Source organism: Labrus mixtus, chromosome 12 (assembly GCF_963584025.1).
Source record: "Labrus mixtus chromosome 12, fLabMix1.1, whole genome shotgun sequence".
Classification (NCBI taxonomy): Eukaryota; Metazoa; Chordata; class Actinopteri; order Labriformes; family Labridae; genus Labrus; species Labrus mixtus.
This window is the reverse complement of record NC_083623.1, coordinates 12,467,255-12,493,702: the sequence shown is the minus strand read 5'-3', so window position 1 is coordinate 12,493,702 and position 26,448 is coordinate 12,467,255. Positions and strand designations below refer to the sequence as shown.

The following is a 26,448-nucleotide window of genomic DNA, read 5'->3' as shown; positions in this document are numbered from 1 at the left end:
CCTGATTTCTGGCCACTCTCTGCATATAGTGCTTTCTTGTGAGTACTGTTTAGGGCTGGTAATCAGTTTATTAAGCATTACACACTAATAAATTAAATTAAGTTGATAGTCATCACCAGTAATTCAGTCATTCACCAATATTTCCCCTCTGACCTGAGAACAGCCAGTGAGGCCTACAGCAGTGAAACAAGCTGTCTACCTTTCTATGAAACTGAATTTCATCATTTTTCAGTCTAATACCTCCAAACTCAGCTCAGCTCAGCCAAGTCAAGCTTCTGGGAGAATCAGTGGAGCACAGCCAGGTGTGATGTGCATTCACACATGAAGACACACACCTTGCCTCACTGACACATCTGACTATAAAGTAAGGAATATCTGTCTTTCTGTGGGCCCTTCGATTTTTCTCCACAAGCGTTTATCCAATCAACTTCATACCTGGTGTCATGTTGAGGAGCCCAGGAAGTCCAGAGTTGAATTTGGTACAATTTCACCCTTGGCTCTATACGAACAATCTTCACATCCTTGGAAACAAAATCTGCGAAATCCCCTATACAGGTAAATCAGTCCAGACGAATCTATTGATAAAAGCCCTCAGATCAACCACCAACTATGTTGCTGAGGCCCCCGGTGGAGCAGTGTTGATTGGATAAGCAATTTTTTGAGAAGCCATAGCAATCTGGCCACTCCAAACTGGCACCTACATAAAAAGCTTTCTGGCAAAGAAGCTGTATTGTTTGAGGTGAGAACAGTGTGTTTGTGTGTGAGCGAGAAACAAAGATTTTAGGAAACGTGTTAGGGAGAATCAGCGGAGGGGAACACACAGTGGCGAGCAGGCTGTGTGGATCCAGGTCTAAAGGTCTGCACGTTTCACTTACCGCAGCTTTACGTTGAGTGACACTTTCACACACCAGCCTCCCCTCTAGCCCAAACAAAACAGCCTCTGTTCTCTCTGTGGTGCGTCCAACTGAGAGAAATTCACAAAGGCTCACACACCCACACAAAATCAACCCACTATTCTTGTTTCCCATGCACACCGACAGTCACTGACCCCGACAGGAATCCTCACCTTCATCTTTGCAGAGTGAAACCAAAAGTAACAAAAGTCAACTGAAGGTAAATAATTCAGCTAATCACTGGATGCCGCCTAACACACACTTAGATTACATTACATTTGAGGGTTAATAAAGCTGAATAGTGCCTGTTTTGTCTTAAATTCCTGATTGTGGGGAAAGCAGTTTCCTCTCTACGGGACTGGCTGCTGACTCACCACCAGTGAATGACGTATACCAAACTGAGACAAAAGCAGAATAAAGATTGAAAGAGACAGAGATAAAGGGTGACGGAGGTTTTTTAATAATTTACAAGGGTGAAAGTGACAGAAAGAAAAAACTGTCCTCGTAACTTTCTTTCAAAGTACCAGTATGGGACATTTTGCCACCAAATACAGAGCACATTCTGCACAGCCAGCTCCAAAGGTTTCCTCTCTTACCACAGACTTTTCTCTTCAAACAACACAACTTAAATGTATCGATCCACCGGCCTTTCAGAATGCACCACAAAAATATATTTCTTCAGGAAACTTCATAATAGTTACCTGAAAGTTTTGTGGACGTTTCAACTTGCAGCAGTCTGATTCTAGTTCAGGACCTTTTTTCTCCTTTCACCAGCATCATAAATGAGGGCAGACAATTACTCATCCAGACCCCCAGAGGAGGGTCTTCAGTCTGCTTGTGACACTGTTATATGATATAAGAAAGCTCCCTCCTGAAGGCAGTACAGGAGTCAGTGTTTGACAAAGGTGCAGCCTCCTCTGGGTCTCTGTGTAGATCACATCATGCAGGTTGACCCTGACACTCTTTGATCTTCTTAAAAGAGGGATTCCTTGCCCTTATGGTCCCCATATGTTTGAACTCTGGTGCATTGAGACAATGCAAAATAATACATTTGTCTCTGTATGTTGGTGTTTTTAATGAAAGCCTGCTTTCTGTGCTTAACTGTTCTAAACATTACATACATCAACCTCTTCCTGTATGTCAAGATATCCCAGGTAACTTTAAGTTTGTGTTATGGTTCAAAAGTGCTTCCCAGATAAGAGTGCTAGAACATTAGCGGACTGTGCATGCATTAGCTTTGTGCATTAACTCTGAAATAAATTAAAAAAGGAACTGCTGCAATGTCTAAATCAAATTAGGCTGCAAAGATCAATCAGTGTTTGTAGTGTCTGCTCAGGAAAGTATTAACAGTCTCCATAATATGAATCAGAATAAGAATCAGAATTATTAAGGAAATAAAGCTAGAAAACAGGCTTTAAGGGGTACACAACATTTTTAAGGATATACTTTGATGCTCTGTAAAGCTACATGAAGGATATGTTTGCCAAAAACTGAGTTAATTCAAATCAGGATCTTATGACAATATCGTGCAGCTTAAGTGTGCAGGCGTCTGTGTGCATGCATGAGTGTGCAGGATTTGATGTGTGTGTTTGTGTGTGTGTGTGTGTGTGTGTGTGTGTGTGTGTGTGTGTGTGTGTGTGTGTCTACAGGAAACCAATCTGACCCTCGGGATTAGTGGACAACTTGGTGAGTGACTCTCTTTCTGTTCCAGATGTTTATCACGTCATAAAGACCTCAAGCTCTCTGAGAGAAATAGGTAAGAACACAACCTCCTTTCAACACACACACACACACACACACACACACACACACACACACACACACACACACACACACACACACACACACACACACACACACACACACACACACACACACTGCAGCAGAAGTTGTTCTGTAGCAGTGACAAGTCGAAAATAAATCCCCTCTGTGTAGAGTATCAGCATCACATGTGAACCCACAACCACAAACCTCCTTTTTTGTCCCTTGATCAGGGGCGTCGTAGTGGGGGGGAAAGTGGGACTGACTACCCAGGGCCCAGTGGGGAGGGGGGCCCTTCATGGGCCTGAAATAAAAATGTATTTCTTATTTCGCTTTTTTCTCTAAGTTAAAACCGCAATAAGATAACTTAATTTGTCTGAATAACAAACATTCAGAATTCCTTTCTGGAAAAAAATGTGGAGTCTGTCTCAAAGGCCCCTCTCACCCCTTCTGATTTGCGCAGAATGCTTTAGTCCGCCCCGCACCTCTCGACCGAATTGAACTGTCAGCAGTCAGTCAAGTCAAGAGTGATGGATGTGGCAGGCTGCAGATTAAACCAGTTGAGGAATTCAGCCAAGAATATCGTTTGGATCATGTTTGTGTTTTATGCATAAATTCATCATATGAATCCCCTTCATAGATACGATTTCATATGACCCTATTTTGTAAAAATATTAGCCTACATCGCAGTAAAAAAAAAGAGTCCACTTTGAGCGATATTTAGCGTCTTTCCCAGCGAGCTACAACATATTTAACTAACAAACAACATAATTGATATCAATAGATTCTTTGTAAACTGTCAATTCATATGATACCAATGTTGTCGCGCTAGCATCAAAACTGAGTCCGCTACTTTTGCCCAAAAAACAGTATTTTGAAAGTCAGGTGCGACAAATGATAATGCACTGTTAGAAGAATTCAGAACTGAGAAGAACTATTACAAGCCTCATTTTAAAGTCATGCTGACAAGTGTGGTAGAATCTAATTCACATTCATTGTATGTTTACAGTTTATCATTAATGCCAGTAGAATTTTGAATTCAATAAGTTCACTTTAGACAATAAAAGCCTTTAGAACATTAACTACAGCAAGTTAATAAGTTAAATAATGCTGCTGGAAATGCTTTAACTGTCTGAAAGGTGCATTATGTTACAAAGTTTAAATTATTTTTAAACTATGAGGGAATATTACAGTGATTATTTATCTTCCATTTTCAGGGTGTAAAACAAAGCAAGTTTTATGGGTCATTTGTGTGATGGAGGTGGGGTTATAGAAATTTTCCGGGTTAGTTTGGGCCATGGTAGGGGCCCAAATGTGATATATTTTCCTGGGGAACGAAATTCCTGGCGGCACCCCTGCCCTTGATACATCCTTAAGACTCAAATCCAGCAACAGATATGCAGATTTATCAACACTTGAGGCTGTTTTTACAACACCTGCTGTATCCACTTCCATCTTTCTATCGCTAAATATAGTAATTATGAGGGAGCCAAATCACATCATACCCAAACAAAAACATGCCCCTTCAGGACTTCATATTGTAACTTGGCTCTTTGATAGAGAAACACTTGGCCCATTTTCCTTAAAACAAGTCCACGTCTTTCACTTAATCAACAATAGAAACGTCGAGCTTAAGACATTGGCTGTCTCATTTCAAACACTATTGCGCCTTGTTCCGCGGTTGCCAGCCGTGCGTAATGAGCGCTGTGTGGCTGGAGCGCACCAGCTGGCTCAGCTGCATAAGAAGAGGTGTCAGTCAGCACACACACTCACACACTCACACACACACAGTATCAGACTGAACAGTTGCTACGTTCTTGTTACCATAATAGTCCCAACCACGCGCTGACAAGTCAGAACTGATATTGAAAGAGTGCAAAGGGGAGCACTTCCCTCAGGTGTTGGAGTGGGTTTTGATCCTTTTTTGTAAACTGTAAAAAAAAACAACTCAATTTGAAAAAGAAGGGGAACTGTGCACAAATAAATGTCTCGATTTTGAGGACACTTGATCGCAAGACAACATCAAGACAGCCACGTTGGCCTGCGGTGGATTTCCGAAACCAGACTCGTGCACCTCTCATTCAGCAATGCACGAGTGTTTTCTCTTAGGGGCGTCTAGACATGCACTGCAACTTTTTATCCCAAAGAATCTCTTTGATGGTGACGCGCAACAACCAGCAGCAGGAAAAGTTAAATCAATAAACACAAACAACTTACCGAGATACTGTCGGATGTCCAGCAGGATTTTCGGGGGTCCTCCGTTCAGCTGATAGAAAAGGGAGCCGAAACAGAAGAAGAAGAGCGTAGCCATGCAGAAACCATAACCCCGCAAAGAGAATCGCAGCGGTATCGCAGAGAGTAAGCTGCTGTACTTTCTGTTGTTTCTCTCTCTGATGTGGTTGGGAGTCTGGTTGTTGCTGTTAAGGGGACTGCTGCTAAAATTCTTCATCATCTCCTCCTCACAAAGCGCCGTGGAAAGTCACCCATCCGCCTGTGGAAAGTGAAACTTGTCGCTTTGAGATCATTTGACTCGGTCGGGCAGTTCTTTTTTTGGGGGGGGTGGGGGGGACGGACGCGCAGGCACCCAGCTCTGCTCCTCAGCTGCCGCAGCCACGGGGTTGTTTTTCGCTTCTGCTCGGCCCCTCTCGTTTGCGCTCGTTGGATGACTGCTCCTTCCTTCCTTCCAGCCCGAGTTAAGGGTCCATCCTTCTACTCGGAGTCTTTTTGGGTGTCAGATTACTGGACGTGGAAAGAGGGGGAAAAAAAAACTTCCAGCTCATGCAGGATTTGGGTTGGATTGCAGTGCGTAAAATAGCGTCCCCCAGTGTTCAGGCAGAGAAAGGAGGAGTCTGTGGGCATTCAGTGGAACGGGATTTGATTTGTGACAGTCTAGACAGAGACTGTCAGGAGGTATGGGAAGAGATTTAGCTCCCCTGTGAGATTACAACTTTCATTTCAGTTGATATAACAGATCGGTAGAATCATCCTTCACCATAGCTTGTCAGTTTGGTTAAACAAGACTGCATTTTAATTATATATTTACATTTTTTAAAGTTTTATTCAACTTGATTCTCATTAATCCCCTTCCTAAAAAATAGTCTGAATTAAACTTTTTAATTAAATGTTAAATTCTGTACTTTACAACAGAACTCATCACTCACTGTGCTTCTCATTTAATGATAATCTTCTAATAATATCAAAACATTTTCTTCTGTGACGTTTTTTGTATTTTTACGTTTTTAAAAAAAATGTTTTAACTATATTTATGTGTACTTTAGAGTTCATGTTAAAGGGGTTTATTGCACAGTCTTGTGATATGGTCTTTACTTTACTTTACTTTATTCCACTGCATGTCTGTGTGAGCATGACAAATGAAGGTTTTGACTGGATGGTGGATAATCTAACTTTTGACGAAATTGGTAAACTGAAATTGGCTTTGTGTGAAAAGAGTGTGTGAGGTATGGGTCTTAATGGGAAAATATATCCCAAAAAATGTATTCAATTTTAAAAATATATTAAGATATTTCAAAGCATTGTAAAAGGTTCGGAATGAGGATTTTAAAGGGCAAGATTCAACGGACACACGAGCAGTACTAAGGTCTGGTCCATGACATTTAAAAATGCAATTGAAAAACTTTTCACCTCAATAGAAACACAAGAGTGACCTTTAACCTTTGGTAAGTGTTTATATTTATACAATGAAACAAGAGGCGTCATCGCCACTTTAGAATGAGGATTTAAAAGTTTGATGTGCGTTGAAAAGAAGCTGCTGAGAAGAGTACATGTTTCCTTCTTCTGTGTGTGTGTGTGTTTGTTTCCAACTTTCTCCTCTCCCTCAGGCCGGCTGTAAGGACTTTACACTGAGCCATATATCTTTCCACAGCCGGGTTGGAACCCACCATTAAGACTACACCTGCACTTAGGAGGCGACAACAACAGTCATTCAGCTCAGTAACTGCCTCAGAGAGAGGCTGACACGCTTTCACTGGCGACAGATACAGCAGTCAGGGGAGCAACAACGGGGGAGTAAAACAATTTGGTTTTAAAAGACTAAAGGTAATAAAAAAGAGCTCAATGATTCTGTTGAGGGCCCATTGACTAGACTTCTACACAGGTAAATGAATTGTTAATAGAACAGTTCTGTATTTTGCTATAGGCATAAAACACAGTGTGGACACATTTTAGGTTTATAACTCTGCCATCCAAATCACCCGTGCAGCACAGGAGTTTATTACACAGACCTGCAGTATGGGTGTTAATGAGCTGTAAATCAATGCTTTGTCAAGTCAAAATCCACCAACTGTCGGTTCCAACTAAGTCTGCCTGGAGGTGAGTGTTGAAGAAATGACTAAGACTTGACTCCACACAATAAGACTCAGTTGACTCAGATGGCTTAAGTTGATGAAAGTTTATACATCAGATGAATACTCATGAGGAGACATGATTCAACATCACACTTCTGTACTCGTGTCTTGCTCAATCACATCTGCCGGACTTTTCGAAAGGCATCGCATATATCCTAAAAGACATTACCATTATCAGGGTCACATTGACCCACCTAGACTAAACTGTGACGTCAATAACACTGGAGCAGACAACAAGTCTACCAATCATCGTTGCAGATATCAGGAAGAACAGTTGACACTCTCTCACACAAGCTGTCCTTGGTGTTCTAATAACAACTGAACTCTCTCAGGTCTGACTGACACTAGAGAACAGTGAATAAACCTAATGACGTCTGTACATTATAATCTAAATAACAGACATTCCACCACAGTGAGGAACCTGGAAGAAGTAAAGATAAACTCCACAGAGACAGGACAAATGTTTTAAAAAGTAAAAAGATTTTTGCTGTTAAATATTTACCCCAATGCCTCAGGTCCCGTACGATTCGTCAGTATTTAGACATATCTCAGGGGTGATGGGATTCAGCAGGAGTTCCTCTGAGTTTGCCGTTTGTAAAACTTCACATAGATTCAGTAAACAGTACGTCCACCCACCTGTGCGTACTCAGAGCTATTGTGTACTCTGGTAAGGCCATGCCAGAGTAAAGGACATTGAAAAATTGAGGAAAATATGCCTTATTATTGTCATTATGACGAATATACACCTATCCTATGGTACTGGAATAACATTTGGAGCAACAAAGTAAGCTATTAAGATTAGCCTTCCTAGGCTCTAAAACTTCAGACATGTTCAGAGGAACTACTTCAGGGAATCTGAAGAGCTGTTTGGCCAATCTGGGAATAAATTCCTTACCAAGATAGAAAGTTGGGGTACCAAGAACCTTATTACAAAAAATGTAAAATGTTAACAAAACAATTGGACTCAGAATCCTGTAAAAACTCACAAGCTACCTTAGGCAGAGGTTAACATTTTCAATTGTCTTTTACTAATAAGTTTATGGACACCCGCACTTCGAGCAGCTCTCACAGATTTTCCTACAGGAGTTGATTTGAAATCTTTTAATGTGTGTTTTTTATGAACACATTGGCGAAGAAATGTATTGGCAAGGAATTGATTCCCAGATTATTGCAATATTCCCTCACTAAAGTGACTTCTGACCGACCATGAGGGAAACAAGTGGCAGTGAGGAGTTTCCCTGTATGGATCTTTAACAGTATCACAATCATTACAGTTTATAGCTGAGGAATCTTAATGTCTGTTTTCACTCTACTGCTATAATGTGCTTTATGTCCGCTTGTTTTTCATACTCTATAATGACAGAGCATGAATAAATATGATTCAGAAGTATAACTTAAACATTAAAGGTACTTGTTGGAATTGTTGGAGGAAAAGTAAAATACAATTGAAATCTTTAATACGGGATGTTGCGATCCTTAATCACAAATGGGTGAATTCTCATATGATTCAGAATAACAAGACGACACATGAGGCAGAATAACCGTCATCTTTTCCAACTGAGATATTTCCAATTGGAGGAACAACCGTATCTGTGGAAGACAAACTAAAAAAAGCTAACTGCTCATAACAGCATCGACCAGTATGGACAACTATTAAGCAAAGACAAACTCAGCTGGTGTTTTTCTTCAGATCTGTCTTTGCTTTTCCTTTCAGAAGATGACCAAACCTTGGCTAAAAAGAAGTTAAGCATGTTAAATCTTTAAAAAAGTCAGTCTCTTATGGTGATATGGGATCGGAATTGGGGTCCAATTAGGCATCAGTTTGACACTGGCTGAAAAACTCCTGCATGGTTTTATTTAGCTGCACTGCAACAAGAGCCAGACAGGCAGTCTTAGTCCTGAGCCGTTTTCTAAATGAGGCATTACAGGCCAGATATAATTGGGTTTTTTATTAAGCTCCACCTGCCAGCTGAACTTTTGACTATAGTTTGTGTGAAGGTCCCAAAAAAAGTCACAGAATTGTGTTCTATTGTTTCTTTTGACCAAACTGAAGAAAATCATTGGCTGCTTGCATTTTCTTAAACCTAAGAATAAGATAATTACACATTTGACGTGTTGATATCAATTAAGTCCAGTCTTTATCATCCTTTAGTTGGCAACCCACAATTTAAATTTAAAAGTGTTAAGAAAGTTATCAAAAGGGTCAAAGTTAACCACATTGACGACTAAACCCACATCTTTTCATTACACAGAGAGTGTGTGTGTGTGTGTGTGTGTGTGTGTGTGTGTGTGTGTAGGGTTACAACCAGGAGCCCAACCTATGGCAAGAAACAGTTTTTATTATGTTTCAGAATGACAAATAGCTATGGACATTACTTTTTGTTGTTTCAATACACAAGCAAATCTGTATGGACAATCATTAGGTAGATGAAAACCAAATAAAATAATTTGTACAGATATTTTACAATACATACTGTAGTTCCTCACTGGCTAAAGCAATATGCATTATGCAGGAAGGTATTGCTATTCATATAGTACAGCTAATTACAGGTGATAAGAAATAAAAAGCTAAAATAAGTTATTTAAATATCAATTACATATACAGAATGTGCAACTTCTGTTAACCATTTCATATATGTAATTAAGAATTCTTTTTTTTTTTGTAAGTATGCAGAAAGAAGCCGGGAGTGAAGAGGTTGAGCAGGTTAACCCGTGAATGGTTAGAAAACTTGGCAATGGGAACTAAAATAAAACACCAGCATAGCCCACTTTAAACCCTTTAAACCTGACAACAAGAGTCCATTTACGGACATGTGAACAAAATGTAGCCAATTTTCTGTTATAAAACAGCTCGTTTTCTCCTCTAAAGTGCATTTACAGTGTCAGTATTTTCATTTTTACAAAACACTTGTTGGGTCTTTTGCTTCTTCTTTTTTTTTTTTTTTTTTTTAAAGACCCGGCCCTCACCCTACTCGCTTTCTCAGAGCACCACTTTGATTGAAGAAAGAAAAATAAAAAGGCATCAAACTTTTTGCACCTTGAAATAAACTAAATCTGCAAATTTCAGGAATAATACTTGGTCAAATAATTACAAATGAAATCATGGAAAATGTTTTAAATTCAAAACAAGAGAGAAAGAAAAAAAGAGTAACCCTTAAGTTAAAAAAATAAAAGAATAGAACCACCTTCTCAAATTTCAATTGTTAAATCCTTGGAACATGTCTTTTTTTATTCTCTGAAGGTGAAACTAACAAAACTTTACTGTTAGAAATTCAAGGAGAAAAAAGCACATTTTTTAATGTTTGCTAAATAATTAATTTCCGGTTTAATTTATTTTCCCATAGTCTTTTTTCACAACAAGCTGTTCTTACATAATTCTCCCTGATTTGCGAGACTACTTCGTGTCATAATGTGTACGCTGACCTTTGAGGTCATCTGCTCTGCTGATATAACCGTTTTTACCATCTACCCTCGTCTTTAACAAAAATCCTATTAAGAATTCCAGTCCAGCATTGATCATGGATACATTATGTTAAAAAAAAAGTCCCAAACAGCATTTTATCAGCTATAAAACTAAATCCTCAGCACTGTAGACAGTCCAATAAATTCCATACAAGACGGCGCAGATATCAGCTGTGTCGTTGAAATATTTTCTCTTCGTCCCACAACATGGACTATGTACAGTGAGCTTTGGGATGTTAGAGGAATGTTAATGGGGCGACGTCAATGTCGGGTTTGTGGCTTCGCAAAGTATAGAAAACACGATTCCATCAGAGGAATGTTTTGCGGTTCCACAGAAATGTGCATCACTGAAATTATCCGGTGGAGTGTGTGAGGTCGTAAAATCACAAAATTATTTCTCAGACACATTCAGAATGAAAAGGCTTGCACAGTTTGCACAGTTTAACCTCAGTCATGCAATAGTCAAAACTATACATATGTTGTATTTAATAATGGTAAGGCAACGCAATATGTGCTTGTATACACAGGGAATGTATTGTTGCTGTAAAATGGGATATTGATTACTGAAGTAAAAGCGCTTTCTGTGCATCCAAAATACAGAAAGTAGAAGCGGACATTAAGTATACTGGAAATATAAAAGTGTGATGTGAGCTGTTTCAGCTTAGCAATGACCAAGAGCTTGTCTCAACATAAGGCTGCAACATTCAAAAGACAAACAAATTTTAGCATATAAATCATTTTAAAATCAAGATATGCATTATCCTATAATACAGAAAATTATACAAAACATACCTTCTCAAAATGACCTGTAACTTAAAAGTTTGTGTATGTATTTAGTTGGTTAAAAGTCCAGATATGAAGTTTGCTGAATTCCTGGAATGACGCGTTGAGTGAGGAGTAAATCACTTACCCTGGCTGAGCTACTTCCTTAAAAAGACCCTCAGAAAAATGTGGCCCCATGCCACAAAACACTTGGAAATGAAGCACTTATGAAATATGCAGGAAGTAAACCACCTTTTTCTGTATCTTAAAAAACATCCATCCTACAAAAAGAGTGTGCAATGTTCCTTCAAGGCAAATCCAAGTCTTTATTATAAGACTTTCGGGGGTGTCCTCAAGAGTGGAAGCCATCCCACACAGTGAGTCTTTTATCTTGAAAAGGCAATAATCAGACATCCTGTCTTGGCTCTCAGGAGAAAAAACCCTTCAATGGTGTAAACATTTGAGAAAAGTGATGAAGAGAGAAAATTGGAGATTAGGGTTAGCTCGCTTTGAGTCATCGGACACGTGCGAGACAGGAAGTAATGTAGTGCTGTGGTCAGTCGCGTGATAATCAAGTCTTGTTGCCAATTTGCCTTTCTTTCGCCTACTAACCATGTTTAAATGAGATGGCACTGACCAGTGACTTGATACCTGTTTTTTTTAAGTGACTCTGCCCACACACTTAGGACTGCACCTCTCTGTGTGAGCTGACCAATCGTGCCTCACTGACAAGTCGGTGGGCGTGTCTCTCATCCCGGACCCCGGCCTCCCACACACTCCTCTCCGTTAACAAGGCCACATGACTCAGCGTGTCGATTCCTGCTGCCGTCAGAGAGCTTGTGTACATGGGCAGGCCGATGGAGATGAGCCAATCAGAGACTGTGCGGATGTTACCTGAAGGCAGAGGTTTACGGCACATCTCTGTTAGACCTCCAGATGGAATCTAAATGACAAAAATGTGACGGGAAAGCATTAGTTACCGTGGGTATTTTAGTGATGTAACAATAGTTGATAAACAAAGAGAAATGTGTGAAAAAAGCAGAGGTTCAACATTCTCAGGCTGTATTTGACCAAATCACATTGTGGTCATTTTCCTCTCATGTAGGCCTAAGTCTCTGGGTGAAATGGCTTATTACAGTTATTGAGCTTTAAACCATATGAATCTAGTGGATATTACAAGTCATTATCATGATACAGCTTTCATAATCATCAACAAATTTGAGTGAAAATCGGTAGCACAATAGGTTATATTTCAGGTTCATATAATTGGTAATATATTAGTTGTCAACAACAGTTAATATTAGCATTCATCAACTTCCAGTCTTACATTACCATGACATAGGGACTGGCTGAATCCTGATATCACCAATTGATAGTGTAGCTTGACATACACATTTCTAGCTAACTGTCATGTTAGCTTGGAAGTGGTTGAATGCTAATATTCAGGCATCGCATATATCCAAAAAGACATTATCATTATCAGGGTCGTGTCACATTGACCCACCTAGACTAAACTGTGACGTCAATAACACTGCAGCAGACAATACGTCTACCAATCATCCTTGGAGATATCAGGAAGAACAGTTGACACTCTCGAAGCTGTCCTTGGTGTTCTAATAACAACTGAACTCTCTCAGGTCTGACTGACACTAGAGAACAGTGAATAAACCTAATGACGTCTGTACATTATAATCTAAATAACTACAGAAATTCCACCACAGAAACTACAGTCACAACTAGCCTACTTTTTGGAAAGTCTCAGTTAGCATCTTATAACTGCAAATATCGTTCCAACGTGGTATAATCAGTGTTTGATGCCTTACAGCCATGCGGTGTTGTTTACGAAGTTCTCTGACTCGGAGCTGGTCCATGTTCGAGGCCACGTCCTTGACAGGCTGCTCCAGATCCTCAGAGTAACGCTGCACCAGCGGCTGCGGGATTCCACACCGGCCGTGCTGGAGGAGAGAAGGTAAGGGGAGAGGTGTTATTAGACAAGACTCAAAGAGAAATGCGTTAAAAACAACTTTAAATGTCAAGGGCACGACCGTTGACAATGATTCGTTAAAAAGAAGTGGATGAGCAAAAAAGCCAGTTTAACAAAGGAGCACTTTGACTTTTGACATTTGTTCTTGAATGAATGAAACAGCCTAATTGGATCTAATTACTCTTCTGAGACATCTTCTGGCCAAGTGATGATGACGATTCTACAGGGAGTATGAGACAAACCCTTTACAATATAGACAGTATAATTGTACTTATTAAATACTCATGTCAGCGTATTCTTTTCATAGCCATTAAAAACACACCTAAAACTTAATCACTGACACTGTGAGTAAGTCAAGGATCATGTTTTGTATGTGTAATGCTGTGATTAATATTTAGTTTGATGTGTTTTTCTTTTTACAAATGAGATTGTATCACAATTGAACCTATTGGCCTAATACCTTTTGTTTGAGGCTGAAAGGGTGGGTGGAAGATGAAGAGAAGGTATTTCAAGGCTAATTATTAAATGTACAGGACAATACAGAGTCAGATAACTTTTAGGCAAACGGCAATGAGTTAGAAGAAGAGTTAGAGTATTTTCAGTTAATTCTCCCTTATGCTTCGGGCTGAATATCTTTTTGAAATTGACTAATATTATTCTGATATGATGTGTGAAATTCTATATCTTTGATCTTAGGTCAAACAGTTTTCTACCACCTCTTATTTTCCATCATTAACTTCTTGTTTGATCAGTGTTTGCTGATTTATTCATTCATTCATATTAGCAGATATTGTACCTTTTAGAACGTGACTGTTGGCTAAAAGATACTTCCTGCTTCAAGCACAATAATAATGAGGTTAGAAGTGCCAATGTTTGACTCAGTTTCAAAATGTTTTAACTACATTACCTTTGAAAGCATTCATATTATTTGGGGTTTAAATCCTTCATGTTGCTGCTACAGCTGCAGCGTGGCTCTCATGTATCTGCCAATCCACTCCCTTACTAAAAACAATCCTGCAGAGCTGTGCTGTGGTCTAACACATTATTTCTCACCTCATCCCTGCATGCCTCTGTGTGTTTCTGTGTGTGTGTGTGTGTGTTTTTCTTTTCCTGGCAGCTTCGGGGCCTCAGCCGTGTTAAAGGGGCCCAGCCTGGGGTCTGGCGAGTGGCAGAGGGTTTTTACAACCCCCGTCTGCCTTCAGTAAGATTCAGCCCATAAACTTAACAGTCTGAACCGCATCATAGTGAGACTCAGCCCGCAATTTCACCCTCAGCTCCAGGCTGCAAATTTATTATTGTGCACTCAAAGACACACTCACAAATGCACTTGCATACAAAAGAAAAGAGAATGCAGAAACAAAGAAACAAGACATTTTAGACTCTATTAGTCTCTGTTTTTAACCTAAAAGTTGGCCTTAACAGGGAATCATTTAGATCCATGGAGCAGTAAAATTATGACTGAGTTAAGTTAGGCATGTTACGATTCTAAACTGAAAGAGCCCGCCGCCAGACAAGTACAGCCCCGAGGTGTCACAGAGCCCTATTTTCACATTAAGCATGGAAACATGACTTCATATGTGGTTGAAATGTGTCGGCTCAGATGTGGTTCTTAAAAGCAATCCTTACCTCATCTCTATACCTTATAGTGCCCTTGTTTATGTTTGTTACCAGCACGAAAAGTTATATAGCAGTGAATAACTTTATTGTACCCCACTGGACTGCTGTGAAGTGTTTAAGGGAGTATAAACAGAATACAAATGGTGCAATCTGCAGTTATTGTTTTTTTTGCAACACAACCTGAAGTCATGCCAAATTGAATTTGCAATCCAAAATGTGAGGTGATTTTTCTTCACTGGTGTTCAGATGAATGATTCCTTGCTCACCTTGTCAGAGTAGGGCTCCTCCGTCAAATCAATGCCCTCGGCCTCCAGCCGTTGTTCCAGAAGGGTCAGCAGGTCGGGGACCATTTTGGTGTGAGAAGCCTTCCTTGAAACTGCCACCTTACCCCCAAAATCTGACATCCACGGAGGCTGCACAGCCGGAGGACTGCCTAAGTCCTCGCCCATGGATGAGGCAGAGGAGGTGGTGGTACAGGGGCTGGCAGGGTTGCTCAGGGTCTTGGCGGGCAGAGCAGGGGCACTGGGACTGTGGCTGGGGCTGCTGCTGCTGCTACTACGGATTATGGGGCTGCTAGGGTGAGACCTGGTGAAAGAATGGGTGGGTGAGGGGGTGGGAGACGGTGAAGAAGGCAGGGAGAGAGGAGGGGGGTGGCGCAGGCCGTTGGCTAGTCTTTCCTTAGACTTCTTGGCAGGAACAGGAGGAGGGACGGGCGGCTTTTTTGGATGAGTCCGGATGACCCGCTCCCCGCTTGACTCAGGTGGACTGGGAGTAGGACTGGATAGCTCTGATGGATTTGGGGACTGGGTAGCGGCACAAGGGGGGCGAAGAGGCAGCTGGGAGGGGACGGGTGGTCGATCTGCCCTTCTTTTCGGGCTCAGTGTTGGAGTCCCATTCTGGTTTTGAGAAGCCTCCTCTCTGAAGACTCTGTTTGGGCTACTGTTGCCGGATTTGGGTCCTTCCTTTGCAAGTTTTAGCTCCACCCCTAGATCCTTCCGCTCATAGTTCTGCAGATCTCCGAGAGAGTGGGAGCGTTTTAAGGGTCCAGCAGACTGCAGAGGAACATCCAGGTCCTCACAGCTGCGGCTGGCCGGGATGGGGGACCGTCTTTGTGCTTTACGCAGCCCCAGCAGGTTGAAGCCCTTCAGGGAGGGTTTGATGAAGAAGCTTTTTGAGAACTTGGTGCGCTGGTTCTTGCCGTTCTGCTGCAACGCCTCTGTTGAAAGAGTCATGGGCAGGGTGGGGTAGTCCGGAGACTGGAGACCTGCTGAGGAACGACTGGATCGGGAGGTCTTTTTGCTCTTGCCTGCAAAAAGAAAAAAAAAATACACCAATAAGTAAAGAGAAATAGATACTTTTACTCTCATGAAACCAAACCCCTCAACTGTTTGAAGTATTTTCCCTTTAGTGGAACTGCTAACAGAGACTAGGTCATCACTCCAGCGTGCTACAACCATGCTTTAATTCATTTAAAAATCAAATCCTTATTTATAAACTAAGTATGACATATTTTGCTTTCTCTGATGCCATTAATTTTTTTGAAGCTGCAGATTTTGGCAAAAAAGTGGAAGTTATTACGATGGAGAAATGAAAAAAATATCTATGACAGGCTAACATGTTTCACAAACACTCTGGATCATATGTGTGTCATCATTGGAAAACATGCACACAACAACAATTATTTTTAATCATACTAGTTATTTGAAAAAAATAAGCCTGCTCTTAAACATTATATTATTATTGTTTACAGCTTATCTGTAAACCACAGTCTGGGGCTGAGAAGTGTTTATGAAGAAAGGGTGGGGTGAGCCTGGGATAAGATAAGCTCTTTGACACATGACCGAGCTGGCTGATTTGCTGTTGTCATAGCAGCGATCCCAAATAAAGAAATCTGGATGGGACAATTCAGAAACATTGGAACAAAAAGGACAGAAGCAACTTACCATCTTTCCTCTGGCTTATAGAGCATAAAAATTGGATGCATGAAATGGATGGGCGCCACAGAAGGGGGCTTGCCAAAGAGTTGAAATGGCAGGATGACAGAAAGAAGTTCAATAGGTGGCATGTCATGAAATAGCTCAGCGGTTCCCAAAAATGACAAAAGGAGTCAAGCGAGTTGTTGTTTGTTATGGCCAATTAGGTACAAGGAGTAAAGGAAAGGGAAACTATATTCTCAGAGCAGAATGAGGCCAGCGATTTTTTTAATACACCTCAAAATTGAAAAAGCAGTATAAGGTTATAATCAGTAGCTAATACTTTAAAGGTCACATATTATTCTCCTTTTCAACAAGTTTGAATAAGTCTCAGAGGTCCCCAAAACATGTCTGTGAAGTTTTTTTTTGCTAAAAATCCACTCTGTAGGTATGATCAAATACAGGATCAAACCCCTCTATTTCAACCCTGCTTTCTGTGTCTGTACCTTTAAATGTAAATGAGATGTGTTTGACCACGCCCCTTTAAGGATTGAGTTGCTTGGGCTTTCTTGGCCTATTGTTTACAGTGGAAAGCAGACTCAGAGAACAGAATAAACACCTAACTGTGGGAGTATCACCCACCTGGGGGGAGGAGTTACCCCTGTGATGTCACAAAGGGAAGATCTTTGAGCACACATTTTCTGAAAAGGGGAGCAGGCAAAAGACGGAGAGGATGGACTTTTTTCGTTATGGGGGGGTTTGTAGACAGACTAGAGACACATAATAGTATTAGAAAACCATGGTTTAGTGTGTTGTGCATAATACGTGACCTTTAATGCCTTTATAACTTTTTATTTGATTAAGAGGATCACTGACTGAGCGTCATCTTTAAACACTGTTCAATCTACTGATAAATACATCCTCATATATGTATGTATGTATGTATACATGAAATGATGACAGAAGTCACTTAATGATATGTGACAAATGAACACAACTAGTAACAGGAAAACATATCAGACATGTATGTTAAAAGGAGATCTATTGATTAAACGTTTATACATTCAGGGCTCTACAGTGACTTTTTTTTCCGAAAGTATGAAAGTTTGAAAGTTTAAATGTGCATTTTTAATGAGCTTCTATTATTTAAACTCAAATGTGGCTTAGTCTCTAGACCAATCAATATTCAGGAATGTCCATTAATATTCAGTGATGTAGATATGATTTTATGCATTTGTACTGTGGAGCCCTGAAAGTGACAGAAGAAATGCAGAATGTTCTCTAAGTGTTATGCAGCTGGTTAAGCAGCGTTTAGCGGCATGGCAGGGAAAACAGAGAGAAAAAAGAGGCGAAACATAAAAGTCAAGCAAGCAGCAACGGAGTCCTTTTTTTTTTCCTTCTTTTTATAGAAGTGGCTTTTATTCCACAACTGAATTCTCTACTGATTGCACGCTTCACTGTTGAACCTGAATGACACATACATACATAAGAAGGGGAACCTAGTAAGTTACCCAACAGATATAGAGAGGACAACGCAGTGATTTATGAGTAATGGAGCTGTTAAAAAGAATAAAGACAGCATACAGTCTTATGCAGGAGGAGAGAGCAGGTTCAACAATAAACAAAAAATAAATCTCACAAATAAGACCTCAATAAACTTCTGTAATCAGACTTCTTCTTTTACAATCTATGCACTACAATTTAAAAATATTTTCATCTTTTTTTAGGCACATACTGTTTGGATGGTGCAAACATGGTCACTATAAACACAACAAAGGGGTACGAAGACAAGAGATTTCAATGGCAGCTGCAACCTTTTTGAAACTTTTTTTTTCAGCCTATAGAATCACCACTGCAAAAATAAAATCAGGCATTTATTGGCATGCTACTCTGCAGGCTGCTCTGCTTAGACTCTATTAAAAACACTCAACAGAAATACTCTCTGAGCTCGTAATCATCCTCCCCGTATCCTGCTAGCAGCCTTGCATCCACGGGAAGAAGAGCTGGGAATCTGAGTCCATTATTGGGCAGAGAGTTTGTTCTCGTCATAAGAGTTCTGTGCATTGGGGAGGATGTCTCCCTCTGTGCTCCCAGCATTGTGTGTCGGACTAGGCTTAGTGGTCTTGGAGGACCTGGCTCCCTCTCTGATACAACTTGACTTTGGCACTGACGATACAGAATGCCTACAAGATGGAAAGAGGGGGTGAAGAAAGTGGAGTGAAAGGATAGTAGAAGTATGAAGAAATAAGGGGGCACCCATACTCGAGAGATTCAGGTGAGGTTTTAAGCTAAGATGGGGCTGCAAAAGGAACGGGTTTGGTCCAGAGGAGTGAGATGGGAGAGGTGTTGTATAAGCATGGCAAGAGGTGGAGCAGAGGTGGCAGGCAAAGGGGTAGGGGCCTGGCACTACAACACGCCAGGGCCAGACCAGAACTAGGTCCTAGCTAGGCTATTTCCCAGTGGGCATTGGGTAATGGGGGTGTAGACTACGTATAGCTTTCATTACCATTCTCCAGGTTTTCATTGCTCTCGTAGCAGCCGGAGTCTCTCGGGGAGTCTCCCACCAAGCCCCGCCCTTCCGACAGCAGCTTCTCCTGGGAGCCCGACAGGCCGCTGCGCTCCGGATCACTGCTGCCTGGAATTACAGAAACGAGTTAGATCTTGAGATGGGATGGTTTTTTATTTGCAGGCATGTAGCATTTGTAGCATGAATCGTTTGCATAGTTTCTACTGAATATATTATGAATTCAAAAGCGGAAAAAAAACGTGTAAAATGCTGCAGCTGATTCTGTTTTCTTAAGATAAACTATTTAATTCCTCAGTGTACTTAACCACAAGTGGATAAGGAAAGTCCTCTGTTGGAGGAGATTCTTCAGCAAACACCCAGATCTTAACTCCATACTGGTACTGATACAATGCCTCTCTTTAGAAGAGAAGTTATAATCACCACTCCTTGTGTTCTTACTCTTCTGTCCAAAGTCTACTTACTGTCGTACTCCTGCAGCAGCTCGACGGCGGTGAGCAGCACAGCTCGGTGCTGAGGGTCTCTGATGTTCAGCTCGTCCAGGTCCTCCTCTTCCAGCAGCTTGAATGTGTCCAGGTCCTCGTAGCCGTTGAACAGGAAAGTGGGCATGTGCTCCTGCATGACAGAAATACAACTTCTGGGTTAAAGTTTTTCTTTCGAGGAGGGAAAAGAATGATGTCTGAAATCTAAACTCCAGGAAAACACATTTTGAACCTGAGTCATGAACGACTTAAAAAAACAAACAGAAGCGTGCACACCTGTCATATGGTAATAAATTCTTATCTATGTTATTTATTTTTAAACTCCTAGTTAGCTTAATCCAAAGTGCTATTTGATTTTTAGATGGCATTAAATTACTCTAAGCCGTTGCTAATTCCGTTAAGGCTGCCTCATCCATCAGCACTTTAATACGGCACAACCTTTCTCATGTTGACAGGCACATAAAAAGTGAGTTGTAGCAGCATTAGCAAGCTAGCAGTACCACTCCAGTAGCAGTGTGCAGCCTCCTGCGGTTTGAGACTGAAACAGAAATTAAATGGAAACCCGCCAAACACAACGTGAGGGGAAACACTGAAGGTGGAGACAATTACATCAAAGTTCTCTCCAACCACAAAAAGCAAAGTTTGTCACTCGAACTTTTGTGTTATCTAAGAGGGTCCAGACAGGGGGGGAAACAAACAAAGTTTAGGTCTTGACACGCCCTGTGTGAGTGCACAGTCAGCTATCATTTAACACAGTCCAAACCGCTTCCACTTTGAATATTGCTGGGCACAGTGTTTGTGCGACCCACGCACTCTGTTGGACGAGCACATAGACTGTGTGTCACCAGCGAGACCATCAATTATAACGGTCGAGTCCGCAGTGGAGAACTGAGTGTTCCCTCTGTTCTATTTTCCTCCGGGTGGTTCAGGACTAAACAAAGGACCACCAACTAACACAAACAACAGGCAGCAAAGACCTCTCACTCTCACTATCTGTTTTGTCCTGTTCAAAAAAAAAACAAAAAAACCTCAAACATATTCCAAATCCAAAGGTTGTTCGGCAGATAATTCATCAGGGGAGTGAGACAGGAAATGTTGGAGTGTGTGTGATCCAAATGTTGGTTTGACCAAATTTCACTCTGCACGTCTTCAATTACACAACACAAATGTTTGTATTTGTCTTTATCTCTGTCAGTGTCATCATGACTCAAAGGTTTAATCAATTTCTGTCAATATGGACAAACAAGCTGTCTCTGCAGCACTGCAGAAAATAAGAGCTGCCTTTCCACCTAAGCTTTAGCCCTAACTTTAAAAATGGCAAATCTAAAAACCCTCCAAAAAAATTGATATCTGTTGGCTTTTGTTAAGATCTAATTCATATTTAAGGAGGTTACAAAACATGACTCGTGATTTCTTGCACTGTAAATCACCATCTGACCCTAAAAACCTTTGAAAGCGTGCTTGACAGGATTATTTATATTGAAAATTAAAACTTTCAGTTCAGCTGTTTCATCAGCAGGACACAGATCCAGAGAAGAGGATACAAGCCTGGTGAGAAAATAGTGATGTTCTGCAAGGTGGAAACTCTGAAATAAACATTCTTAATTCAGACTTACTTGCCCACAGAAAAGATATAATGGCGCCATAAGGGACACGAACACCCTGACAGACTTTTTTAAACGCTCTGGATCGCGGCTTAGAAAAAAACTCTTACTCATCGTGCTGTGACGTTAATAACCATCTCTAAATCTCTCATCTGCGTCTTGGCCGACGGGCAAAACTACTCACAAAGTCTTTTCTCTCTATTTGTGGAGTTAAGCCTGCTGGCTGCCTGAGTGGGAGAAGGATACCAAGCTCACAGCTACATGTAGGTTTTAGATGAAAGATGTGGAGATAATTGTCGGGGCGTGGTGTGAGAAAGTGGGTGTTAATGTTTATGTATTGTGTCGGATCAAACATCCTGAGCTCTGCAGCCTGTGATTACCTTTACTATATTTAACTCTTTGTGTCTGCAAATGTGTTTGAAGGATATTTGGATGAAAAAAATGATTTCTCTTTTTAAGATTACGGATGAAAATGTAAAGCTCCTGTGAGGATTTTTTTTTAAGAGGTTATGAAACAGGCTGTAATTAGTACTGACGCCTCTTTATGGCTGCTGGGGATAAGTGTCAAGTGGTGAACTGCACGCTGCTGATATAACCTTTTTATACTCTTTATTTTTTTTCTGGTAATTATTATTACTTATTTTTTTAAAGATTTATTTTGGGAATTTTGTGCCTTTTTTGGAGATACAGGACAGTGGACAAAGTTGGAAATCAGGGAGAGAAAGAGTGGAGAATGACATGCGGGAAAGGTGCCAAAGGTGGGATTCGAACCTGGGCTGCCCGCCTGGAGGACCACATCCTCCATACATGAGGAGCGCACACTAACCACTGCGCCACCAGTGGCAATTATTCTTAAATGACACTGTACATACTTCCGATATACAGGACAAAATCAACAAAGCAATAAGAGGTACCACTTAGTCCACGGGGGGGGGGGGGGGGCGGCGCCAAAATCGAGAAAAAAACTGAAAGTTCCTCACATGAGCTTTAACATGCACTATTAAATCCTAAAATCCGATTTGATAAATCCGATTTGATATTGAATGCACGGTAAGACTGTGTGAAATGTACCTTGAGGTTAATGCGCTCCAGCAGGTCCTCCACTGATTTGGGTTTGGGGGGTCGGCCCTTCCTCCTCCTCCTCACAGGCCTTTTCGGCTTCTCCTCTTCTTCACTCAGCACGTCCACATAGATGAACTTAAAGGTGCCCACTTTGTTGTTCAGTAGGCCCATCCAGGTTCCCATGGGCGGCTTGCTTATTATGTCAATCACATCTCCACGCTGGAAAAGAACAAAGACATGAATCTCAGAGGGATTGAACACACGCTGTGTTCTGAAATAGTTGTTCATTCCGGCTCTTTGACCAATCTAGGGCTCTCATTTCATTTAAAAACGAAGCCTAAATTCATTGTAGCGTTGTGGTAGGGACTTCCAAATTTCCATCCCGGTCACAAAGTGCATGTTACCTTCAGTTTGAGGGAGTCGGAGTCGTACGGGCTCGGTGTGAAGTCTGTATGGACTCGAGCGCGGCCACAGAAGGGTCCTCTGTATGGAGGCTCTTCGTCATCGCCATCCTCCGACTTCACACTCTCTCTGTTACTGGCTGACGAATCTGTGGTGCTCACCGTCTGACCACCTAGACACAAACACACACATGGAGATTTATACAAGCTGTAAAAAAGACTCCCTGTATTGCCCCTTTTTACAACAATAAGCATTTATAAGCACTGCAAACGAGAGGCATCTTGATGGCTACTATCCAATGGATAGTTTCATGCCTCAAGGAACTAATTGAACACTACTTAGGTGTCATTTTGTGCACCTTAACTCTTTTTAATTGTTGACGATTTTGTATCAAAAATGTCTAAAACTTTAACAGGATCTTAAAAGCTTGACATAATGCTCCGAGGAGGAGCTGAGCATTGAGGAAAGCTGCTGAAATCACATCATCTGCTGAGCACGACTTCCTACCTAATCATTACCGCATGTCTGCCAGTCTGCCAGCATGTGTTTGTGTGCTCGTTCTACGGCATTGAATCACTGTAAGACGGCCAAGTCTTGAAATAATGAGGGCTATTTTACCCACAAGGTCGTGACAAACAACAGGCTGAAGTAATCCCACAAGTTGTAGTGAGATAAGATGACTTGAAAGCTGTACGAAATCACAGCACGCGAGGCAGCTGATGGGACTGGGAGTGAACAGGAGAGATAATTACTCTGCAGGACATCACTTCTCAAAACTGGTCATTAGTACATATATAACACACGGCGCAGCAAGGAGGTTAAGTCATCTGTATCTTAAGTATACACAGATAGCAGCACATGTTATGAGCACCACCTAGTGGATATTATTTCTCAAAACAGGCTTTCAACAATAATACATGAAGAAATGACTCCACCCAATAAGACTCAGTTCACATCAGATGGCTTACGTTGATGAAAGTTTATACATCAGATGAATACTCGAGGAAACATGATTCAACATCACACTTCTGTACTCGTGTCTTGCTCAATCACATCTGCCGAACTTTTCGAAACGCATCGCATATATCCTAAAAGACATTATCATTATCAGGGAATAAACCTAATGACGTCGGTACATTATAATCTAAATAACTACAGAAATTCCACCACAATACATACATCAACTTAGAGCTCTTTGGGATTGCCTCTTCCTACATGCAGTATTTTCAAATGGATAAAAAATCCCTCAGTATTCATTTGACAAGGCATTGGAAACATACTGTGAGCAACATAGAGGACTTCTAAAATGAAAGTGAATACTCTTATAAAACAATGTTTTTCTTCCCACTTACTCATTGAACTCTGTCCGCTGAGTGAACTCCGCAGACTTTCCACCGAGCCTCCGGCCTTCAGCTTCGGCTTCTCCAGAGAGTCGGTGTCGGGCTGCGGGGACTGAGGGGAGCCAGGAGTTCCATCTGGACTCGACTGAAAGACGGGGACAAGGAAGGAGATGCAGATGATTCAGAGAAAGGACGATTGGTGGAGGAAAGAAAGCAAATATTGTTGGGTAAGAGTTTAGAGGATTTGAGGGATTGGGAAAGTGTGGTTTTAGATGTTTGGACATGAGGGGTAACGGTGGAAACAAAGATGGAGACCATCAATTGAGAATGTGGAAAGAAAAAGTGGGAAGTGGGAATTTATTGGGTTTTTCAGGCCTCTCCTTAAAACAAACTACACATTTTGTGAGCTTGGCTCCACAGAATTTGTTATCAACAGTTAGCTTTTAGTTTCTTAGCCTGTATATATATTAGTTAATCTTTTTTGCTGTCTACAGAGATCACATTAAAATGATGGATTCAGTTATACCATTTACTTTACAGTGTTATATCACTGCATCTCCAAACTACTGTACAAATGATTATTTAAACCTCTTCAGATCAGTTTGGAAGTTCAAATGAATGTGTCTTATGGAGAAGCAACAACATGCAGTACATTATAAAACCATACTTTTTCTTCAGTGATCCACTAGGTGGCACTGTGGTCTATACAATGACTGCGGTTGAAACATTGAAACATGGTCATTAATTTGTCTCTGCTCCTTTCTAACCAGCGGCCCTTTGACTCATGCCAGAACATGTGGGTCAGAGTTCTGAGACCACCATGATGGACAGATGTTGAACTATTTATTAATGACACAATCTGCAGGGCAGCTTCAGACTGCAGGACTGGACCGGTCACTCGCAGAGTCACAATGGATGCCCGGTGAAATTAGGCCAGGGCAGATGATGTTGCCATTATACTCTCACACTTCCAAGTCTCCATTTCCTAAGAGCGAGCCTCAGGGAGGTTTGCATCACTGCATGAGCTCAGCATGAAGCACACACACTCCACCCTTTACACAGGACCCAGAGAGAGGGAGCCAAATGTGTGTGTGTGCGTGAGTGATTTATTGCTTTATGTTTATTCTGTTACTAACACAAATACTCCCACCCACTCACAGGCAGCCTGTGGACAAAATATGTGGCTTACACTGCAAAACATCCTTTTAAATGTTTGCAGAACACCGGGAGCTTTTATGTCTTCACAGCAAATGCTTGCTTTGCCGTTTTTTAAGGATTAAAAACATCATCTGAGGATCTGTTTATTTCTTAGCTGCTTTATTTTGAATAACGTTCAATTTCGACGTTACATTTACTCATGCTTCGGTTGTCCCTAAAACAAGGAAAAGCTATGAAATCATATCTCTTCTTTCTCGTAACAAAAGAAGTACTTTGAAAATATCAAACCTTGCTCGGGATTCTGTGCGTTCAAGTATTTCCCTGCAATCATATGTTGTAGGATTATCTAAAAAAAATGGAGGTTTGTCCAGCTTAATTTAACATGAAGGTTACTTTAAGTCAACAAAAACAACTGGGAAAATCCAGAAAAATCTTGGACCTGTCTTGAGTTGAGGAAACAAAGTTAATATTTTACAGAAACACGGCCTAACACAGTTAATCATAGCCTGATGGCCAAGACCTTTTTCATAATTTCTTGTTTTTTTGGTGTTTTTGTTTTTTGCTTATTGGCTTAATTCCCTTTTTTTAAACAGTGAAGAGTTCAAACATTTAGTAGATACCAATGTAAAATAACCTTGTTTCGTTCTGAATAATAAAATACGACCCATTCAAACCAAATGAATGACTTCCTAACCACTGAACTCTAAGCAACCTGTCGGCATTTGAATGCAGCACAAATGTCTCACCTGCTCAGACAAGGAGCTGCTGTATTTCTTCGACATGCGTTTCCTCATCGTCTCCTTGACCGACTTGACCTTCTTGCCCAGTGAGATCCGAGACGTGGTAGGGGACTTGACCACTTCTCTGTATATGGCCTCCTGGTCTTTATTCTGTAATCAGAAAAAGAGGAGGGAATATGTCAGAGAGGATTGAAAAGGAGACGAGAAAGAGTAGGAAGATCACAAGAAGGGGAAAGGATGATTCATTGTGATAGTCTGAACTCCTTGTACCCCTCCTCGAATTCTGAAAAGCTGCCAGCACTTACGTTGCCCTCTGAGCTTGTGTTGACAACATGGAGCGATCGGTTGGACAGGTCAAAGCCCCCGAAGCTGCACGTTCT

At 41.1% G+C, this 26,448-nt stretch overlaps 2 protein-coding genes across 7 annotated transcripts in view; both read right to left on the bottom strand.

Moving 5' to 3' along the window:
- The window catches only part of usta (uronyl 2-sulfotransferase a), a 58,397-nt gene extending 52,985 nt beyond the window's left edge, over window positions 1–5,412 (bottom strand). Inside the window, exon 1 of the mRNA XM_061052027.1 lies at window positions 4,872–5,412. Within this exon, the coding sequence (XP_060908010.1) occupies window positions 4,872–5,106 (235 nt within the window). The 5' untranslated portion in view covers window positions 5,107–5,412. The remainder of the gene's footprint in view (window positions 1–4,871) is intronic.
- Window positions 5,413–9,337: 3,925 nt separating this feature from the next.
- The window catches only part of sash1a (SAM and SH3 domain containing 1a), a 168,950-nt gene continuing 151,839 nt past the window's right edge, over window positions 9,338–26,448 (bottom strand). For all 6 annotated transcript variants that reach the window (XM_061052020.1, XM_061052021.1, XM_061052022.1 and 3 more), the window contains 10 exons: window positions 26,374–26,448; window positions 26,075–26,218; window positions 24,183–24,315; window positions 22,833–23,002; window positions 22,438–22,647; window positions 19,745–19,895; window positions 19,263–19,391; window positions 15,110–16,149; window positions 13,066–13,197; window positions 9,338–12,185 (listed from right to left, as the gene is read on the bottom strand). In XM_061052020.1, the coding sequence (XP_060908003.1) occupies window positions 11,925–12,185; window positions 13,066–13,197; window positions 15,110–16,149; window positions 19,263–19,391; window positions 19,745–19,895; window positions 22,438–22,647; window positions 22,833–23,002; window positions 24,183–24,315; window positions 26,075–26,218; window positions 26,374–26,448 (2,445 nt within the window). In that variant the 3' untranslated portion in view covers window positions 9,338–11,924. The remainder of the gene's footprint in view (window positions 12,186–13,065; window positions 13,198–15,109; window positions 16,150–19,262; window positions 19,392–19,744; window positions 19,896–22,437; window positions 22,648–22,832; window positions 23,003–24,182; window positions 24,316–26,074; window positions 26,219–26,373) is intronic.